Source organism: Neolamprologus multifasciatus, chromosome 8 (genome assembly GCF_963576455.1).
Source record: "Neolamprologus multifasciatus chromosome 8, fNeoMul1.2, whole genome shotgun sequence".
Lineage (NCBI taxonomy): Eukaryota > Metazoa > Chordata > Actinopteri > Cichliformes > Cichlidae > Neolamprologus > Neolamprologus multifasciatus.
In genome coordinates, this window is record NC_140446.1 from 16420639 (window position 1) to 16441473 (window position 20835).

Consider the following 20835-nt stretch of genomic DNA (forward strand, 5'->3'; position numbering starts at 1 on the left):
GGGAAGAATGGCCTACAATGTAAGTGTTTCTTACACTCTCCTTAAACGAAATTATGCATCTTCCAAGCACACCCTTTACATTCTGTCTTATATTAAACATTTTATTTAGCTGCAGTTATTTTAAAATGTGCTGCCTCACCAAAGAAGAACATCTAATATCCAGAGGTCATTTGAAATAGTATGTGAAGGAAGATAAATTTGGGGGATATATGTAGAATGCACTAAATGTGTGTGTCTGCGTGCACACAGACACACACAGAAACAGAGTGAGAGTGAGAGAGGGTTGAACATGTTGCAACATTGCCAACCTGCCCTTAGAAATCCAAACCAGACGCAGCAACACAGCACACTGATCCTTGACCTTTTCTCGACCTTTCTTGATCGTCTGTGCTCTGCAGGAAGAGGTCAACCGCCAAGCTAGGGAAAGGTTGCAGGTTCATATTTTCGGGGCACATTGCACTTTGCATCTGTTTCTGTGTCACTCAGCTCAAGCACAAAACAGACACATGAAAAGACATAAAATTTTGCAACTCGGATGTTCTCACAGTTTCAGACTTTGGGTTTTGTAGCGCACACTACACTTTTTTTAGTGGCACGCACTTATCGTAAAAGAGGCCAACTTCCTGACAGGAGGGCTTGCGGGCTGAACAATGCAACAGGAATAGATGTGTTAAGTAGAAATCTGAAGAAGCAAATTCAACTTGCTAGTCAACTACAGGGAAAGTAATAGTCATAATGTTAGATGCTCAACATTCCCTTTTCTTATTTACAATTTAACGTGATAAACAAAAAGAATTTTATTGAACTGACCTCAAATTTTCAGCAAAAAATTTATCTTAGACCTGCTAATGAGGCAGATGGTTTTATTAAAATGTTAACATTTTAATTATATTTAAAATAATTTCATCTGGTTGTCCACATGTCAGTAAACTATCCAGTCGGTTTACTGTTATACTATTGTTTAAGAAAATTAGAGCTTAAACTAAATTAAAAGTTGGCCACCCACCACCACAGTCTGTCTTATATAACACAGCGCTGCCGCTATTGAAACTCCTCCTTCATTGAGTTCCTCCACAGATGCCTCAGCTTTGATCAGTCACCTGATTATTTCTGCTTTTTGGCTCCTTCTTGCATGCTTTCAGCAGAAGTGGCACCTTGCTCAGCAGTGAAAATTAAAAATAAAACCAAATATCACAGTTTCAATTATTTCCCATGGGAGTAACACAATGAACTGGATAATTAGTGCTACAATATTCTTGTCAGGTAAGGCAGTTTGTGCCTTTTATCTTTCATTGTCTAGTTATGCCTTCATTTTAAGTAAAATATTATGGAGCAGTATGTCTGTTGTGCTCATTTCCTTTTTTTTTTCTCTGTGAATCACACTTACTGAGACGTGTGATCAGTCCAGCTAGTTTCAGAGTGTAAAAATAGCTTAATGAGTACAATATTTTGATTGCATTTCACCTCTAGCATGCACTGAGTGAAAAAACCCTTTCATAAATAATTTTGCAAAATTTAATTCTTGATTATTAATCCATAATAAATATGTAAATGCTAAATCACAAATAATTCTGTGCTAATGCAATCATGACATATTTGAGGCCTGTTACCAGTGTCACATTGTACTGTTTGATCCTGTGATGAATAATTTAACTAACACTGTGTTGACAAGAATTAAACTTGAGGGCATGGCATTGTAATAAAATGTTTTAAAAAATTTACTTTTCAGGGGGTTATGAAACCATTTAATGTTTTTTCTTTATATTCATCACTATTTACATTAGATTCTCACTGAAGGCATCAAAACTATAAATGAGCACATATGGAATCAAAAACATGTTTTATAGTTTAGATTCTTCAAAAATCGCCACCCTTTACTTTGATTACTGCTTTGCACACTCTTGGCATTCTCTTGATGAGCTTCATGAGGTTGTCACCTGAAATGGTTTTCCAACATTCTTGGAGGAGTTCCCAGAGATGCTGCGCACTTGTTGGCCCTTTTGCCTTCACTCTGCGGTCCATCTCATTCCAAACCATCTCAACTGGGTTTAGGTCAGGTGACTGTGGAGGACAGGCCATCTGGCGCGGCACTCCATCAATCTCTTTCTTGGTCAAATAGCCCTTACAAAGCTGGAGGTGTGTTTGGGGTCATTGTCCTGTTTACAAACAAATGATGGTCCAACTAAATGCAAACTGAACTGCATGTCGCTACAGAATGCTTTGGTAGCCATGCTGGTTTAGTGTGCCTTAAATTTTGAATGAATCCCCAACAGTGTCACCAGCAAAGCCTCTCCCATACCATCACACCTCCTTCTCCCCGTTTCACGGTGGAAGCCATGCATGTAGAGACCATCCGTTCACACTCACCAAAGACTCAGCAGGTGGAACCAAAATTCTCAAATTTGGACTCATTTGACCAAAGCACAGCTTACCACTGGTCCAATGTCCAATCATAGTCTTTCTTGGCTCAAAAACATCTCTTCTCCTTGTTTCTTTTCCTTAGTTGTGGTTTCTTAGCAGACATTTGACCATAAAGGCCTGATTCGCACAATCTCCTCTGAACAGTTGATGTAGAGATGTGTCTGCTACTGGAACTCTGTGTGGCATTTATCTAGGCTCGAATCTGAGGTGCTGTTAACTTCCGATGTCTGAGGCTGGTAATTCAAATGACTGTATCCTCTGCAGCACCAGTGACTCTTGGTCTTCCTTTCCTGGGACTGTCCTCATGTGAGCCAGTTTCATCCAGTGCCTGATGTTTTGTGCGACTGCACTTGGGGATACATTCAAAATTTTAGCAATTTTTCGGAATTACTGTATTCAGTTCTTAAAGTAATGATGGACTGTCAATTCTCTTTACTTAGCTGATTGGTTGCCATAATATGAATTCTAACAGTTGTCAAATACGACTGTCAGCTGTGTATCAACCTGACTCCTGCACAAAACACTGACTGATGGTCCCAATCTCATCAAGAAGGCAAGCATTTCCCCAAATGACACCTGACAAGGCACAGGTGTGAAGTGAAAACCATTTCAGGTGACCACATTATGAAGCTCATTAAGGGAAGGCCAAGGGTTTGCAGCACTGTCAGCAAAGCAAAGGGTGGCTACTTTCAGGAATGTAAAATATAATACATATTTAGAGTTATTTATATTTTTTCTTTGCTATATAATTCCATATATCATGTATATATTTGATGTCTTTAGTATGTCTTTACAATGTTGAAAGTACTAAAAATAAAGAAAAACTATTAAATAAGAAGATGTGTCCAAACTTTTGACTGTATATATGGAATTTAAGACATAAAATTGACTCCAAATTGAAGTCTTGAGTGTGTTTTACAAGACAATAATTGCTCTTAGTTCTTAGAATTTAAAAATATCTAGCTTATGTGCTCTCTAGTTGTAATAAAAGATCACCCACTGAGGCAGACCTCAGTTCAAACTGCTACACTCCAACACAATTAAAGAGAAACACAGACTCTATAGAATTTTCTGTATGTGGTATTCAACAGAGGTGCTATAATCACATTAGAGTACCTCTATTACTATATAAAGTTGTTTATAATAAAACCAATGTTTGTTTTTTTTTTGCTTCTTTAATTCTCAGTGTTAAATCCTGCGCTTTCTTTCAATATTGATCCTGGGGCTTGGAAGACCCTGAGTAGCTCTGCTCCTGGTTTTGGGTACAAGGTGATTCAAAGAAAATCAGAGTAAGTCACAAGACACATTGATAAAGTGTGTGTATGTTAGTGTATCACACGTACACACACATACATGTTTGTTAAATGTATGCTTGCAATTGGACTATTTGCTTTTTAAGAATATTGCTATTTATTACTAATTTTCTTCTAACAAACATCATAATAGGTTAGTAATAAATGAACAAACATGCAATATTTCTTAACAGAAAAGATATGTAGTGTATTTAACCACAGTTTGCTCTCTAGACTTACATTGTGGTCTGGATTTATCTCCATAGTTTGATCGTCAGTGCCCCACTTGAACAGGAGAATGGGGGAATATATAGCTGCACCACTTCTCCTCCAAAATGTCAAGATATAAAACTAGAAGGTAGGTAACCATTAATTTGTAAATGTCTTAAAACTTCAACAGTAACTATTTTACCTTTGCAAAAATTCTGCTCAGACCCTGGCACAGAAACTTGGTTAAATCAAATCATAGCTATAGTAGATTTCTAAAGTAGATATCTTTGTATTTAATATTGAGCCTTCAAAACTGAGATCAACTTACTTTTTAAATTTTTACAGCTATGAAATGAAATTATAGTGAACTTGAATTCTGTGTTGCATTCCTTTCTGTTGTAAATGTGCCGTGTAAATGTAAGTGTATTAATTGAGGTGCTTTGTAGTCTTCGGCTTCACTGTTTCTTCCATTATCAAGGAGATTTTTGTGTTTTAACAAATATTGAATTCTTTCAATACAGCTCCAGATTTGACAGCTAATGTGTCCCTTGGTATGTCAATGGCAAGTGATCCCTCTGCAGAAAACACTGTGGTGAGTTGCTAGCTCCAGACCTTATGTTAAGTACTTTTTAAAATCACTGATGATCCAACTCAACTGTCTTATGTATGTAAAATGTCTTGTGTTAAAAATTGCATTGTGAAAAATCACTGAACCTCCCAGTAGTTCTCCACAGAATCAGCTAATTAAAAAAAAAACCAACAACACATTTTACATATTAGCTTAATGTTACTGGGTGACTGTGGTCCCATCTGCACCAGAATGCATGCCACATATACTTGGGCAAGATACTAACCCTAAGCTGCACTCTGATGCATCTGTCAGACTATAAATGTATGTAGATGTTAGACAGAAAGCACTTACATAGGAAAAGGATAGAAAAAAATCATTTGTTTGAGTGGGTGTGAATGAGTGAGGTTGTATAAGAAAAGTGCTACATAAGACTGAGACCTTCTACGATTTACTGTTACAGATAATGTTCAGTGTGGTGTAGATAGAGAGGAAAAGCAGGTCTCTCTGAATGTAGAAAGATGACAAAGGAATAGAACTGAGGTTTGTATTTTGAGTGAGCTCTGTAGCCTGGATTGAGTACCACACCTCCAGAGTTCCCACAGGTGTAGTAACCTGTCACATATTCACACACATGTTCCTGAAAGAGAGCAGAATATGAAATTATTAAAAAAAACAAACAAAAAAACATTAGCTGATACTGAAGATTTATGTGGGAATTTATTTTTTCAGATCTGATTGATTTTTATATGAAATGAAGGAAACAGGGACAGGAAATAATCAGCCTAATCAGAACTTGTCTTTGTCTGTTTTTAGGTGTGTTGTCCATCCATCCCAAAGCACTGCAAAAGTATCACCATGTACAACGGTGTGTGCTTTCAGATAGACAGTTCTAATTCATTTGGACCACCGATACCATCTTCTTTTGACGGTAATAGTAAACAGAGTTTGTGAAAATGTACCTACAATGAATAATGTATTTGAGAAAAAAAAAAAGATTTTAAATGATGATTCCATTTATTAAGGAAAAAAATGTCAATGAGTGTGTCACGTGGCTGTGGAGAAATTTTGGCCCTGTGGCGGCCCACTAAAGGGCTCCACTCACACCCAAGTAGGGAGGACGGGTTTTGTCGAGTTGTGGCGCGACGTGTTCAGTTCATGTGTTGTGATGAATAAAATCGGAGTGGAAAGTTAGAGCTTCTGTTTTGTCTTTACTATACCTCCACAGCACACTTTTTTTTAAAGTGTTTTAATTCAGCCCGCCGGTGGGTTTTAGACTGTGAATGCCCTTTTTAATGTCATGTTAATCTGCGTTAGGTCCAGACTTTGACTAGGCAACTTCAAAACCTTTATTCTCTCAACTTGAGTTCAACTTGCTGGTTATTTTAGATCATTCACCTGTTGCATAACCCAAATGTGCTTGAGCTTTTGACATGATCATTTTGGATTTTCTGGCCGAGAACATAATTCATAGATCCATCCATTACGCCAAATCATCAGGAAGCAGCAAAATCAGCCCTAGACACACTGCAATCACCATGTTTGATTGTTGGTGTGATGCTTTTTTAATAAAATGCTGTGTTGGTTTTACTCCAGATTTAACTGGACTCAAACAATTAAAAAAGTTCAGGTTTTGTTTCAGTCTACAGAATATTTCCCCAAAATCTTCAAGATATTTTTTGGCAAATGTGAGATGAGTTTTTGTGCTTTTTTGGTGATTTTTCTCCTCGAACTCTCTATTTGTATGCCATTTTTACCCAGTCTCTTTTCTATTGTTGAATCATGAACTCTGACCTTAACTGGGACAAGTGAGGCCTGCAGTTCTTTAGATGCTGGTCTGGGTATGGCTGTGACCTTCTTGATGAATCGCCAATGTGCTCTTGGAGTAATTTTGGTAGGCTGGCCACTCCTGAGAAGGTTCACCTGTTCTTAGTTGTTCTTAGTTTTTCCATTTGTAGATAATGGCTCTCACCATGGTTTGCTTGAGTCCAGAAAACTAAGAAATGACTTATAGATGTCAAAGATATATTTCACATCTCTTCTTGAGTTTCTTTAGATCGTGGCATGATGCGTTGCTTTTTGAGATCTTTAGCATGCTTCAGTTTGTCATACAGGTTCTACTTAAGTTATTTCTTGATTGAACAGGTCTAGTAGTCTGTACTAATTGTTTTGAGTCATTTTATACAAATATTTTTAACTCATAAGACGTTTGTGTAATAAACTGAGATGTTTTGTCTTGCTTCTAAGTGACAGAGTTGATTCTGTTCATCTGGATGTTTAGAAGGTTGGAAAATCCTGTAGTCACCTGAAACTGAGAAAGACACTTGGATGAGTGATGAAACCCACCGTAAACACTGCATCCACATGAGCACAATCAACCTTCTGGGATTTCAAATAATTTAAGCTTTTCTGTATTTTCTTAAAGAAATAAAAATAAATGTAAACAATAAGACTAAGAATAATTGTGGTTGGAGATCTTATACATTAACTTTGGTAAAACCCTGATAAGCATTTTTGGACCAAACTCATTTAATCCGCTAATCTTCTTGTCTCTCTTGTTAAACTAACATAGACAACAGCGACTGAGCTATGCCACTAAATAGACAAACATACGTACATTTAGTGATTAACTAGCAAATGCATACAACATAGATTGTCTTTGTGTTATTCATAATGCCTTTACCGACGTGCAAAATTCTTTTGCTTTGCTTTTTATATGAGTGAAAAAATATAAAAATCACCCCATAAAACTAAATCTAATTTTGAATCCATTTCTTTGACAGACTGTGAAACACAAGTCGACCTTGCCTTTCTTTTGGATGGTTCAGGCAGCGTATCTGATCCTGATTTTCGAACAATGAAGAAGTTTGTGAGAGATCTAATTGTATCATTTCTCTCAAGTGACACACAGGTGAGACACTGTTGTCCCTTAAATAACAGCAAATCATGACATAGATTACATCTTTGTCTGCATTTAACACCATAAAATATAATCTAAAACATGTTTCACATTTTTTCTTTCTTTCAGTTTTCTGTTTCCCAGTTCTCCAGTGCCCCAGAGGTTCATTTTAACTTTAAAAAATTTAACTTACCTGAAATGGAGGATGAAATCAACAAAATTCAGCAACATGTGGGAACGACTTTCACGGCTAAGGCCATCAAAGAAGTTGTGTAAGTGATGCAAAGATATTACTGAAGCATTGCATTTTTCAGTGAATCTGACTACAGTAATACCGTGCATGTTCAGTATTATGTTCTACAAAGTGGACAAGATGGCACAAACCAAGGCCAATTTGAAATACTTGCAGATCTAATGCTGCATCTGCAAAGTACAAAAATATCTGTATTTTGGAAAAATTATGAAAAAAATGAATGACACTGAAATATGCATGACCACAAGGTGCACTTTTAAAAATACTTTGTGTTGAAATTACATTTTATTCTTTTTTTTATTTGATAGGGAAAAAGTTTTCAGCCCACAGAAAGGCTCCAGACCAAATGTGAAGAAGGTCTTGATTGTAATTACTGATGGAGCATCTAATGACCGTGAGAACCTGGAAGGTGCAGTAGAGCAAGCAAAAAATAAATCGATTGCTCGATTTGTTATTGGGGTAAGCACATTCAGTTATTTAAACTTGTAGAATATTGAGTTTCACATTGATTGATGATGGTGTCACTTGTCAGACATGCTATGAATTCATTCAGTCAACAAGAAATAACTGTTATGGTTGATTTGAGTTCTTTTCAGTGTTAGAGAGTATAATATCTGTGTGTAAATTTGAATATTAATCAGGTGAGGTTTAAGGACTGTATTTTACCAAAGTCAGCAAATGATCTTGAATAGTATGAAAACGTAATCATAGTTTTTCAAATCTCCAGGTCGGGGATGCATTTGATAAACCTGAAGCAAAACAAGAACTGCACACCATTGCATCATCTCCCTCAGAAAAACATGTGTTTGAAGTGAAGAACTTCAACGCACTTGAAGAAATAAGACAGAATCTACAAGACAAAATTTTTCCCATTGAAGGTACAAATATACATTCAACATTAAAGCTTTGTTAAAATTCCTGTAAATGTAGAAAATTAAAATAATTACATTGTATTCTTTTTAATGCATGTTACAAATTTTGTCTCATTTTAAGTTAAACAACTTGTTGCTTTATGAAAAGAGCAATAAATACTCAGCACATTTATAATAAACAACAAAAAGTCATTTGAATTCTTTACTTTAAGTATAATTAAAAATTTGTCTTGTTTCTTTTTCTGTCACAGAAAGCAGTGGAGAGTCACTGAAAATGGAAATGTCTCAAGAGGGATTTAGTACAGTTTATGCACCTGAGGTAATTAAAACTACATGAAACTCATCAGACAGTCTAGTCTGATGAGAAAGAGAGATTCACATGTGCCACCTTTTGTAGCTTGAAGGCAACCAGATAATTAAACACAGTCCACATTTTAAATAAAAAAAATTATTGTATATTAAATGTATTTTCTGTCGACACTGTAGGGAATTCAGATGTCTATTGTTGGTGCAAACCAGTGGAGGGGAGGCTACGTGCAATACACAACAGGAGGCCAGAAGGTGAAAACATATGAGGATGTGTCTTTTGAGCCTGACAGTTATCTTGGTAAGAATATTACAGCTTTAACAGTCTAACTCATACACATGTGATCATGTATATACACAGCTCTGCTGTAATTCTTTTACACAAACAATTGGATCAGTTTGCACATGAACAAAATTTTAAAGGAGAAATAAATTGTCTTTCCTTTTTTGATTACCAAATTCTAGGTTACTCCATGGCAATTGCTAAGGCCCAAAGTGGTTCTCTGACAGTTCTTGGTGCTCCAAGATATAAACACAGAGGAGTTGTGGTCTCTGTTAACAGAGAAAACTTTGAAAACCAAACGATTGAGCCCTTGGCATCACAGGTATGAATTTACAGCAAGACAGATCTGAATGACCTTGTAAAAAGAAAAATTACCATCATAATCCAGCTACCCCTTCGGCGCCAGCTGTGGGCTCAAGGCTGGAGCTGAACAAAACACCCTGATAACGACTGTGTTTAGTCTGTTCCTTCCCATTCCATGCAAAGCCACCTGGGTTGGCTGGAAGACTGTTTACTTAGCCTGGCGGGGTGAAGGACACTGTCTCAGCTGAATTATGGACACGCACACACATACATATACTGATACTGATAAGCACTCACTGACGCATCACCCTCCCTACCCCGGATCCAACGCCACCTCCAACGCTTACCTCCCCTCTGATGTGGACATCGGGTCAGCTGGAGGCGCAGTCGAAGATTGCAGCGGTCCCAGATCAGATGTACACACTGGAACTCTTTCCCATGTTGCTTGTCTGTGTTTATTGTGTATGGTGTGTTGATATCTGTGCATTCCTGTATTATCCTTTTGTGTTTCACATTTTGATGTTTTTTTCCTCGCTACCTAGCCTGACCTGTCTCCCCAATGTGATGTTTGTGTATTGTATGTACGGTCGGCAAGGTCTGTCATCTCGGTTGTGGGCAAAAGACCTGCAACTGACAAATAAAGGCTATCTCATCTCATCTCATCTCATCTCATCTAAATTATATATAAATTATTTTTTCAAATAAAAATTTATATTTTTTTGCTTACACAGTATCAGACTGGTGAATATTTCGGGGCAGAGGTGTGTACCATGGACATAAATAATGATGACATCACTGAGCTAATCTTCATATCTGCCCCAATGTACACGGAGCCTGATAGAGAGGGAAGAGTTTATGTTTGCACATTAACTGGTTTGGTAAATCAAAGTTTTATCCACTTCAATTAAATGAATTATTTTATTTGTCAACTTTCCTAATGATCATATAATATTCACTCTCCTGCTTTCAGTTTGTGGAGTGTAATTTTCATGATCCATTAATACTAAGAGGACATGCAGCTGTCAAAGGAAGGTTCGGCTCTTCTCTTGCTGTACTGCCTGATCTAAACGGAGATGGTTTCAATGATTTGGCAGTTGGAGCACCTTTGGAGAATAATGGTGAAGGCAGCATCTACATATTCCACAGTGAAGGAGGACGAATCAGCCCTACTTACTCACAGGTACACAGCATCAAAGTACTCACAATGATTATTAAACTTATCTGTGATGTAAAAGTGTATCTATACAACCTGCAGCTTTATTAATTAAAATATGTTCATTCACACAGAGAATTACTGGCTCTGAGGTCCAGTCAGGACTGAAGTTCTTTGGCCTGTCAATCAGTCAGTCGGCTTTTGACCAGAGTGGTGATGGACTGCTTGACTTAGCGGTGGGTTCAAAGGGTAAAGTTGTCTTGCTGAGGTAAGTCAAAGATAGTCCAGCCATGTGTTATTGTTGTCACTGGTACTTTTTTGTGAAGGTTCAATTGTAATGAATAGAATACTGCTAAAAACTTAGTGTAAATGTAAAATTTTCTAATCATAAAAAAGGCACATTAATGTAATTAGAAATTACGTTTGCAGAACACAGTTTACTTCAAAATGTACAGGAAAATACAGGAAAAAATGCATTTTTTTTGCAAAGAAAAAAGGGTTATGCACACATGCAGCTACACATAGAGATTAGCCAAGCTAAATTGAACAGACAGAAAATCAGCAGTAGCTCACATAACCACTTGTTACTCCCAAGGTATGCATAAGGGCATAGGACTCACCAAAAATGGACAACAGAAGATTGGAAAAACACTCTGATGAGTCTGGTCTCTAACAACAATGGTATCCACAGTCAGCAGATCTCAGTCCAATAGCACCTTTGGGATGTGGTTGAACAGGATTACAACACCTTATTGAATTTATGCAACTAAGAATTAAGGCCATTCTGTTTAAAGCAAAGGAGGGTCCATCCCAGTTGTAGATACTTCTTTAGAAAGCATTACAGATTTATAATTAATGCTTCCTTAAATCATTAAATTTAATTTAAAACATATCTGGTTGATGCCATATAATAAGAGAAAATGTTCTTTACTTAGAAAATTAACATCTCTCACTGACCCCAAACTTTTAGTAGCAGAGATATTGATAGAAACAAGTAGACATAGTGGTTTATAAAATGTGCAGTGTGAGTAAATCAAAGAAAAGTGTACACAGTTGTGAAGTCTTGATCAGAACATCTACAATGAAGATTAGCTGTCAGCTTAGTATTAATTACAAAGGTAATAGTCATTCACATGTCTAGTTCATCATCTCCTTTCCCTATTATGTCCATTTCCAGATCAAGACCCATTGTAGAGGTAAAGTCTGAGGTGTCATTCAGCCCAAACCAAATCTCTACTCAGAATGTAGACTGCTTAAAACCATTGGAGAACACAGTTACAGTCTGCTTTACCATGAGCAGCTTGTCTACGAAAGAGCAACGCGCAGGTTTATTATTCTTATCTGTTTCTAAATCACTAAACCATTCATCAGTTTACTTTATGTATGCATGTGCATTTGTAACATTTAAGTCAAACTCTGATCTATTCCAGCTCAAGCAAGGATTGATTATATGTTAACATTGGATACCACTCGCAAACCTTCAAAAAAACGAGCTTACTTCAGTGAGAAAGAACAAGAGCAGTCTGGATCAATTATTGTCACCTTGGGGAAAAAGTGTTCAAATGTAACATTTTTTATTGAGGTAAATTCTATTGATAACATCACAATTATCAAATGAACCAACAGATGTTCAAGTCAGTAAACAAAATATTTTAATTTTAGTCTTGTAGTCCTGCAACACTGACATTGCTCTCTTCTTGCAGGCCTGTCCAGAAGATGCTCTCAGTCCTCTTTCTAATGAGATTAAATTCAGTTTTTATGGTTTGCCTTCTGACGAAAATCTCACGCCAAGTCTTTCCCCGCATGCTCCAACAGCAACTAATTATCCTGTAAGAAATGTGCACTATAAGTGTACAGTTAATACTTTTGCCTTTACTTTTTATGTAACTCTGGCATTGAGAAGAACCTGTGCATTTGTCAGGTCTTCAAAGAGTAGTGACAAACTCTAACTGAAAACACTGAATTAAAAATATTCAAGCCTTTCTAACTAGAGTCCTTGCATCTACAGAGGAACAAGATCCTTTTTAGAAGTGGATCAAGAGTATCGTTAGAAAGAATTTTATCTTCAGTACAGAAAGTTTTGGTTAATGTTAGTCCATTTCACAGTAATAAGCATGCAGCTGCTTAGCTTGGTGACATAACCAGCTAACACTACTCACCTAACTTATAAAAGCGAATACATTAACAAACTCATTGTTGCTGTGGAATACATAGTAATACATAGTAAGGTCCATAGGTATTACATTTACTCTTCAGCCTCTGAAACTGTACAAAAATGATCTGTTATTTCTAAACCATTAATGCAGACATTTGTTTAACCCTTTGAATTAAAGCTAAATATCTGCACTTCAGTCACACATTGTTTGATTTAACACTGACTTTAGTGGTGTACAGAGGTATAATATCAAAACCATTGACTCAAATGCAAATGTAAAACTTTATAGCTGGGACAGTTGTTGTGCTGATATCTCCATCCGTATAAGGCATCTGTGACAGAAACTGTGTGTAAAGTATTAAGTTCTGCGAATGCCACTGTCACTGCTAGCAGGCAGCATAGAGACCGCTGCTACATCTTAAGACCACGAGAATGGCAGCATTGCTAAATGACAGAAATTGGTGGAGTCTTTAAGTAGAATAAAATAGTTTCTTTATAGTTTTAAAATAAAATGAAATTATAATGAGTGAAATGTATAATGTAAATACACCATGCTTTCTTCCACAGTTAAATTTTGAGATCAACTGTGGCACTGACAAGAATTGCAATGATAACCTGAAGGTGGATTTCAACTTCACCAGGTGAGGCCCAGTTACTAAAGTTAAGCTTTACTTGTGTCACAGTCAGGCGACCGTGTGGCTCATGGATTTGAAAGGACCCAGCATGTAGAACATAGCAAGCAGACACGATCAACAAAAAGCCTAATTTAATGGTAATAGCTAAGTTAAAAATTGTAACACATTCCTAAAAAAGACCAAATCCCAAAACACAAGGGAATGGAAAAATCTCTTTGAGGAAATAACAACAGAGTGCAACGAAATACAGAAAGAAGAAAAAAATCACACTCAGGGAAACGCTGGGGAGGCAAGAATGAGAATAACCTAGAGCCAAAACCAAAAAGACAATTATGTCACAAAACTTAAAAGCATTCCAAGAATAATAAAACCAAGACTGGACACCAAAATAAAACCAAAACAATAATCCAAAATTAAAAATATAAGTATTAAAACATCCGCTGAAAATCTAACTCAGACATATTTATGATTAAACTCAAATTTACAAAAAAAAACAGAATTTGACAAGTTGTGTGCCTGGAAATGTGCTACTTTTAATTGCTTGTACATGAAGTATAAAAACACTGTTCTACTGAAACATTTGAATAAAATTTAAAGCCACTCTGTCAAAATTCTCCTTCCTTATAATTAATAAGTCACAACAAAGCTGGAAAGAGAAATAAAGAAACAAAAATAAAAAAGATGAGAAAAACACTAACACAAATAGTAAATCTGTTTACGATGGCTTATGAGGGACACAGAAGAAAAAATGTTATTTATTATTTTGAGAAAATTCGAAATGTGGAGATTACAATTGTTGTTTCAAGACAAACTGCCATGGCTACTGTACCCTCTGAGTCAATGAAATCGTACTTCAGAATCGTGTCATGCACTGTGTAAAGCAGGCAAGATTGGGGGACCCAATGAGGGAGCGGGGAATGAGGGAGAACACGACCCCAGACAGAGGCAGACGCAGACATTAACCCTCTCAGGCTCAAATTAAGCTTTTGTTGCTAATGCACAAAAGAATACCTGCAGTGGTACTTCTGAGTAAAACAAACTCATAAAATATGTATTTGGGGTAATCAGGTTGTTAGCTTTTACTTGTTGCAAATCTGCAACGCCTGCCTTGAGAGGGTTAAATACACAAGGGAATCAGGGCAGAGAGGAAACACCTTGGGAACATGGCTGGCAACAATCAAATAGACGGGACAGGTGGAAGCAAAACTGAATATGAGGCACATGAGACAGAAAATTATCCAAGTAAAACAGGAAGTACAAGGAACACAAACACTGGGATGCAAAATGATGGAACCCAAGCAACAGAGGGAGGAGAGAGAAAGTGAGGGAGGAAAGAGGGCGAGAGAGCAAACAAACAGACATGCATAGACATCACTAGAGAAACCGGCAGATACACAACATGAAGACATCACTGGCCTAATTGGGGAGGACATACAGAAGCAACACTACGCCAAACAGAACACAAAAGGAAACAGACTAAATGAATAGGACACTAGGAACAAGAAACACAAATGATGAAACAAAGAGGCACAAAGGAGTCCAAAAGTCCTTGAACCAAGAGGAAGAGTGGATTAGTAAAAAATGAAAAGGCAGGTAATGGACAGATGTAAAGATATCGATGGTTCACTAATTCATCTACCAAAGGCATCTTGTAGAGGGTATAGCATCTGTAGCAACAACTGTTATCTGCACATTTAAACTGTTTTTCCCCAAATAGTATTTCAACTGTTTCTCAAAATTTAGACTTAATTTTTTAATAATGAATAATATACATTTTTTGTAATGTGGCCCTAAGACTCTTTCATGTCTATTTGCCTGGAGACTCCATGTGTAAAATTATTTTTCTGCTTGCTACGATGATTAAATAACCAATACTCAGTGCAGTCTGTCTTTCCCCTGTTAGTGGGATGACTGTATAATGTCAGGTTGAGTTTTTATGCTATTTCATCATGTTGTGGTGCACAATAAAGCATGGCTATATAAAAGACTGCAATATAATGAAATACAACTGATCAGAGAATCACTCATGATGGCTAAGATTATCTGCTGAGAAACCTCCCAATGTAGATAAAAATTAACTTTTCTCTATTTGAACCCGTTTTATATATTTTATTTCCAATTTTACTAGGTCATAAGCTGAAATATTGTACAATTTCATAAATACCATGTTGCCTCCTAATGCCGAGTTTTAAGCATTATCCTACCCTGTGTCAGACTGGCAATCTGTCCAGGGTATACTGCTGGCCCTTGCCCAATGTTAGCTGTGATAGCAGTAGAAAGTGAGTGGATGGCTAATCAGTAGATGCTAACATGTTAATGCAATAAGTTAACTTGGTAAATATACTACATCCCTTAGGATCTGTAAGTTGTTACCATTTTAGCATTCAATTGAAAACTACCATAAATTTAGCATTTTGTGCTTTTAGCTCAGCTGTTGTCTTGTTTTCCTCTCCTTTTATTCTCATCTGGCTTCATACTCCACAGATCCTCAGAGGTTAAAGTGGGCATTGATGAGCTTTTGAATGTCACAGTCACAGTGGAGAACAGAGGAGAAAACTCCTACAAAAGCCGTGTTATTCTCACGTACCCAGCTGGACTCTCCTACAGGAAGTTCATGAGTCAGCAGGTAAGGCATCAGGATCAAGTCTGTATCAGTTCATCACTGATCTGCTGCTCTTCCAAAGCATCTAGAATCTTTTTTTTCCTAATAAAAGGGAAGAATTGAGTGCAAGTCCTTGGACAGTGAAGATGGTTTATCACGAGGAAGGACAGACTGTACTATTGACAAGCCCATTTTCAAGAGCCAAACTAAGGTTTGTTTTTTAATTTTATTTGTACAAAAAATCTTTTATCAATTTGTTTTTTCTGACTTTTGCACAACTTACGGACAAAGAGAAGTCACTCATCTCTCTCATTCCATTAAGGCTTCCTTCATTGTCTTCTATGGGATTGACAGCAATAGTCAATTTGAGAGGAAGATCTTTGTCACTGCAAATGCCACCAGGTACTGTTTATCTGGTACATGTACTTTTCATTTAAGCAGTAGACCCACAGATACAGTATAAATATGTTCACTTCTCTCTTTCAGTGGAAATCAGGAGCATGCACCTACAAGTGAACTCTACAAAAATAAATTGATTGATGTAAAATACAGCATTTTTATGACAATTAAAGGGTATGTGTTGTTCTCTTTGTAACAGAAAAGGAAACAAAAAAATAGAAAGTGACTGTTCTAATACATGATATTTAATCAATCTTTAAAATATGTCTGTTTAGCTCCCCCAGCTACAACAATTTCACATTTGGGAAGAATGATTTGCAGAAACCAGTCCAGCAATTAATCACGGTAGAACATGACATGTGTATATATCTGTATTTTGTAAAGGTAATTCTATGATTTAGATCCAACTATTATGCTTAGCTCTTGTTTTCTTTTCTTGTTTAGCTAACAAATGATATCAGAGCACTTCATAATTTCACTGTGTGGATCAAGGTTCCAGTGAAGCTTGGGGGAAAAGACATTTGGGTGCATCCGAACAACCTACAGGTAATATATATGTAGTACTGTGCAAAAGTCTTAAGTCACCCTTCATTTCTTTATATTTTGCTATCAAAGATAAATGTAAGTGGTCTTGAATAATAGTTCTTCAGGCTTTCTAAAGGTTTTGCTGTGTTGAATATTAAAGGAGGAGGTCATACCAAATATTGACTTTCAAGCCAAAGTCTACACACTGTGTCTTATTTACTATATATCGATGTATGTTTGCATTTTTCAGTAAATTGTTGCAACTATTTTCCATTTTCCCTGCAAAACATAGAGAAATGATGGTGGCTCAAGGCTTGTACACAGTATTGTATGTTGTTTTAGGTATTGACTACAAAAATGGCTCATGCTTAGCAGTGTAATACATGCATGTGGTAACACTGGGACCATAAATCAAATGTATTATAGATTGCAGACTGTAAGAAAGGAAGTTATGAAGAACCACATGTTAAAGACTTTGTTCCTCAGATCCAAAAAAATAAAGTAGTGGTAAGTATTAGTCTAAACATTGTAGATTTAACATTACAATGGATCAACTTTTGTTGCATTTAGTCTTCTTTAAATGATCCAAAGGACTGCTCTGTGGCCATGTGTAGAGTGTTTGAGTGCAAGACATCTCTGGAAAGGCAGGAGAAGAGGACGTATGAAATCTCTGGAAACCTCACTTCACAGTGGATAGAGCAGGTAACTGATGGGACGTTTATGTTAAGTGCTACATTAGGTTTTTTTTTCATGTCACACTTCTTCCTTATTTGGTACTACTAACTCATATATATTTTCCTATATATATTTATTTTCATTTTCAAATTCAGCTCATCCCTCTTGATTTTTTCTTAGATTGGACTTCAATCTGCTAAATTCCTCTTGACCAGCCAAGTCAGTCTGAAGTACGACCGAAGCAAGTACGTCTACTTTTCAACAGGGTCTGACTACAATTCTCCTGTTCACAAGGTGAGCACTCGTAATATATATAGTATATAATGTTATCTTGATATAATAATAATAATAATAATAATAATAATAATAATAATAGTTTCCATTTTATTCACAACTGTCACTTCATCTTTCAGATTGAGGCAGAAGTAGAAGTGTACCCTGAGCCAGATTTTATCAAAGAGATTATTGGAGGATGTCTGGGAGGGTTGTTTTTTCTGATTTTACTCACAGTTGTCCTGTATAAGGTGAGATGATGATCACACTTTTTCAATTAATTTTTTCATAAGAAAAGCTATTAGAGAACGTGGACAAATAATTAAATTTTCTTTTCTTTTCTTTTCATTAATATAATTTTTATGCACAGTTACTTGAATTTTATGGTTTTCCTTGCACTTCTAGGCTGGATTTTTCAAGAGTAAATATAGCAAGGTAAACACTGAAGAACCGGAAGATGGTGCAGGTGGAGACGTACCCACAGGATAAAAACAAAAGTTCATATTTGTAGATCTCTATCTAATCTTCAAAGAAGGTCTGAAATCCCTCCCCTGCTCGCCCATTTACTTACAATAGAAGTTCCTACCTGGTGGGCAGGACCTGACATAGCAAAATCGGTATGGCCCGGATCTGGCCCACACAGTGTGCTTACACATGGCCCACATACCGCAAAGAATGACGGCCCTTTGGTGGCCCAGATCTGGTTTGCCAGAGGTGGCCCACACATGGGCCAACACAAGGCCAGTGCTGGCCCAGAACAGTTTCAGCTCTGGCCCCAGATGTCAGCCTAATGTGTACCTTAATCAAGCCATGTAATAACAACATGTGCTGGAACATAGTAGTGCAAAGGTAACATGACAAAACTCTGTTCGGACAGCGAATGGACTGATTCTTATATAGTGCTTTTCTACTATCAGAGATTACTCAAAGTGCTCTATACGACATGCCACATTCAGCCAATCACACACTTTCTCCAAACTGAGTGCTTCCTAACCACATTCATACACATTAAAACTCTTGACATGCAGAGTGGAGGAGCCAGGGATCAAACCACTAACCTTCTGATCAGTAAGTGACCTGCTCTACCGCCTGAGCTACAGCCACCCAGTGGTAAACATGAGTAAACCCTCACTAGGTTTTGGATAAAGTTGGCTACCATAGCAGTATAGTATCGCAACATGGCATTTGGGTCTACTAACTAAAATAGGAAAATAGGAACATAAATAGTGCCATCATTGCCAGACCTGGCCCACATCTGGTTGACATACACCCTGCCATGACACCAGTCAGTCAGAAGTGCCAGCTTGATGCCGGATCTGGGCCAGACCTGTTTTCTATGAGCCTGGGCCACATAAACCAAACCACAATCGGGCCAGATGTGGCATGATATCACATAAACAGTGCCATCTATGCCAGGCCTGGCCCATATCTAGATGACATACCACTTACCATTCCAGAGGTCAGCCAGCAGTGCCGGCTTGACACCAGATCCGGGCCAGACCTGTCTGCTATGTAGGACCCTCGCAATGGGAACATGAAATGAACTGAAGAGATCTGAAAAGTAAATCTGAAATTGTTTATTCTCTTTTTCTGGACCCAAAAAGTAAATAAAATTGTTTAAATTAAACTGTACTTACATTTAACACAAGCACCCAAAGACCACCTGAAGACAGTGTTTTTAGAGGCCACACTATGAAAGGTTGTGAATTACTATCCTGTATAACAGACACTTATAGTAGTAAGTGTCTGTTATACAGTCATTTGCTTTCAAGTTAAATTTAATGCACAATATAGAAAAAGGATACTCAAATAAAATGGTTGAGGTTGAATATAGTGAAGTACCTGAGTAGATGTAGAGTGATTCTGAAACAGTCCTGTAAAGAATTATGGTATGAAAGTTTTTAGAGTGACTGTACTATTTTTTTTTAAAGAATAATAATAATTGTCCACCATGAAATATCTCTGTATTTATATTTTTACAAACTGTATGTTTGTAGACATTATTGTACAGTAAAAAACTTTTCATGTCTCCCTGTAATGTATAATGAATGAAATTTAATATATTTTATATGCTTAAAAGCACTTAACTGCTGGAGATGTGCAAAGTGCCAATAACAATGTGAATGCCGTTGTTCAATAAATTGTAAAATGTGTAATATTTATAAAAGATAACGTTTTTGCTTCATCATTATCATTCATTATATGTAGTATGTGAATAAAATTCATTTCATTTTTCATACATAAATAATCATCCAGTTTCTTTTATTAGAAAAACAACATATTGTTGAATGCATAACTAGTTATATATTCTCTCTCTTTTTATGATTAAAAGCTTAGGACTCTAAACATTACAAGTTTATCGTTCAGAACCATCAACACAGCATTTAATGATTTATATTGTTAATTATAGGACAGAGCAGGGGTCTCCAACCTTTTTTGTTCTGTGAGTTATGTGATCCAGCATATTTGGAGGACTTGAACTTCTCTAAATTCACAATTTATCAAAAACAAATTAACAACAAACAGTGCAGATTTCTGAGCTCATAAATCCACCATCTTTTATTAATGCTAATGAGTTGCACAGTTTCTGTCAGTGGCACTGCATAGATTCAACCTGAGAGCTTTATGCAGAAATGTTTCCACTGAGGTTCACACCAATGGAGGCATTTAAATGTTTATCTGTTTCAGTACTTTAGGAAAGTACTGAAACAGATAAACATTTAGGAAAGTGGGTTCGCTTTGCAATGTCCAATAAATCCCAAGTGGATTTTTTTCTTTTTTTCCAAAGAGTACCACTTCACTGCATTGTAAACGTCAACTCCCTTGGTTGACAGTGACAGTAACGTCAAAAACTCCTCTTTTGTGGAAAAGTCATCCATGCGTGCGAAAACAGCTAGCTGTGCCGTATCACTGCAGTCCACAGACTCATCACACTGAACTGAATACAAGGAGCACCTGTTCATGTCCAAATCCAGCTGTCTCTCAACATCTGCTGACAGTGCTTATACCCT

General features: G+C 36.8%; 1 protein-coding gene across 2 annotated transcripts; it reads left to right on the top strand.

Annotated features, from left to right (window-relative positions):
* Window positions 1–93: 93 nt before the first annotated feature.
* Window positions 94–20002, top strand: LOC146512786 (integrin alpha-M-like). 2 transcript variants are annotated; one of them, XM_085170799.1, is made up of 30 exons: window positions 94–1263; window positions 3608–3710; window positions 3980–4071; window positions 4445–4515; window positions 5308–5422; window positions 7275–7402; window positions 7520–7662; window positions 7952–8102; window positions 8371–8521; window positions 8767–8834; window positions 9002–9122; window positions 9287–9426; window positions 10139–10285; window positions 10378–10587; window positions 10695–10828; window positions 11738–11886; window positions 11991–12142; window positions 12264–12389; window positions 13283–13356; window positions 15835–15976; window positions 16065–16163; window positions 16275–16354; window positions 16439–16525; window positions 16627–16696; window positions 16796–16897; window positions 17303–17383; window positions 17468–17578; window positions 17732–17845; window positions 17965–18075; window positions 18230–20002. In XM_085170799.1, the coding sequence occupies exons 1-30, from the start codon at window positions 1227–1229 to the stop codon at window positions 18311–18313; spliced, it is 3393 nt and encodes a 1130-aa protein (XP_085026925.1). In that variant the 5' UTR covers window positions 94–1226; the 3' UTR covers window positions 18314–20002. The 2 variants fall into 2 exon arrangements, with proteins under 2 accessions (XP_085026925.1, XP_085026926.1); XM_085170800.1 differs by lacking the exons at window positions 17732–17845; window positions 17965–18075; window positions 18230–20002 and having other exon boundaries at window positions 17491–17578.
* Window positions 20003–20835: the final 833 nt, after the last annotated feature.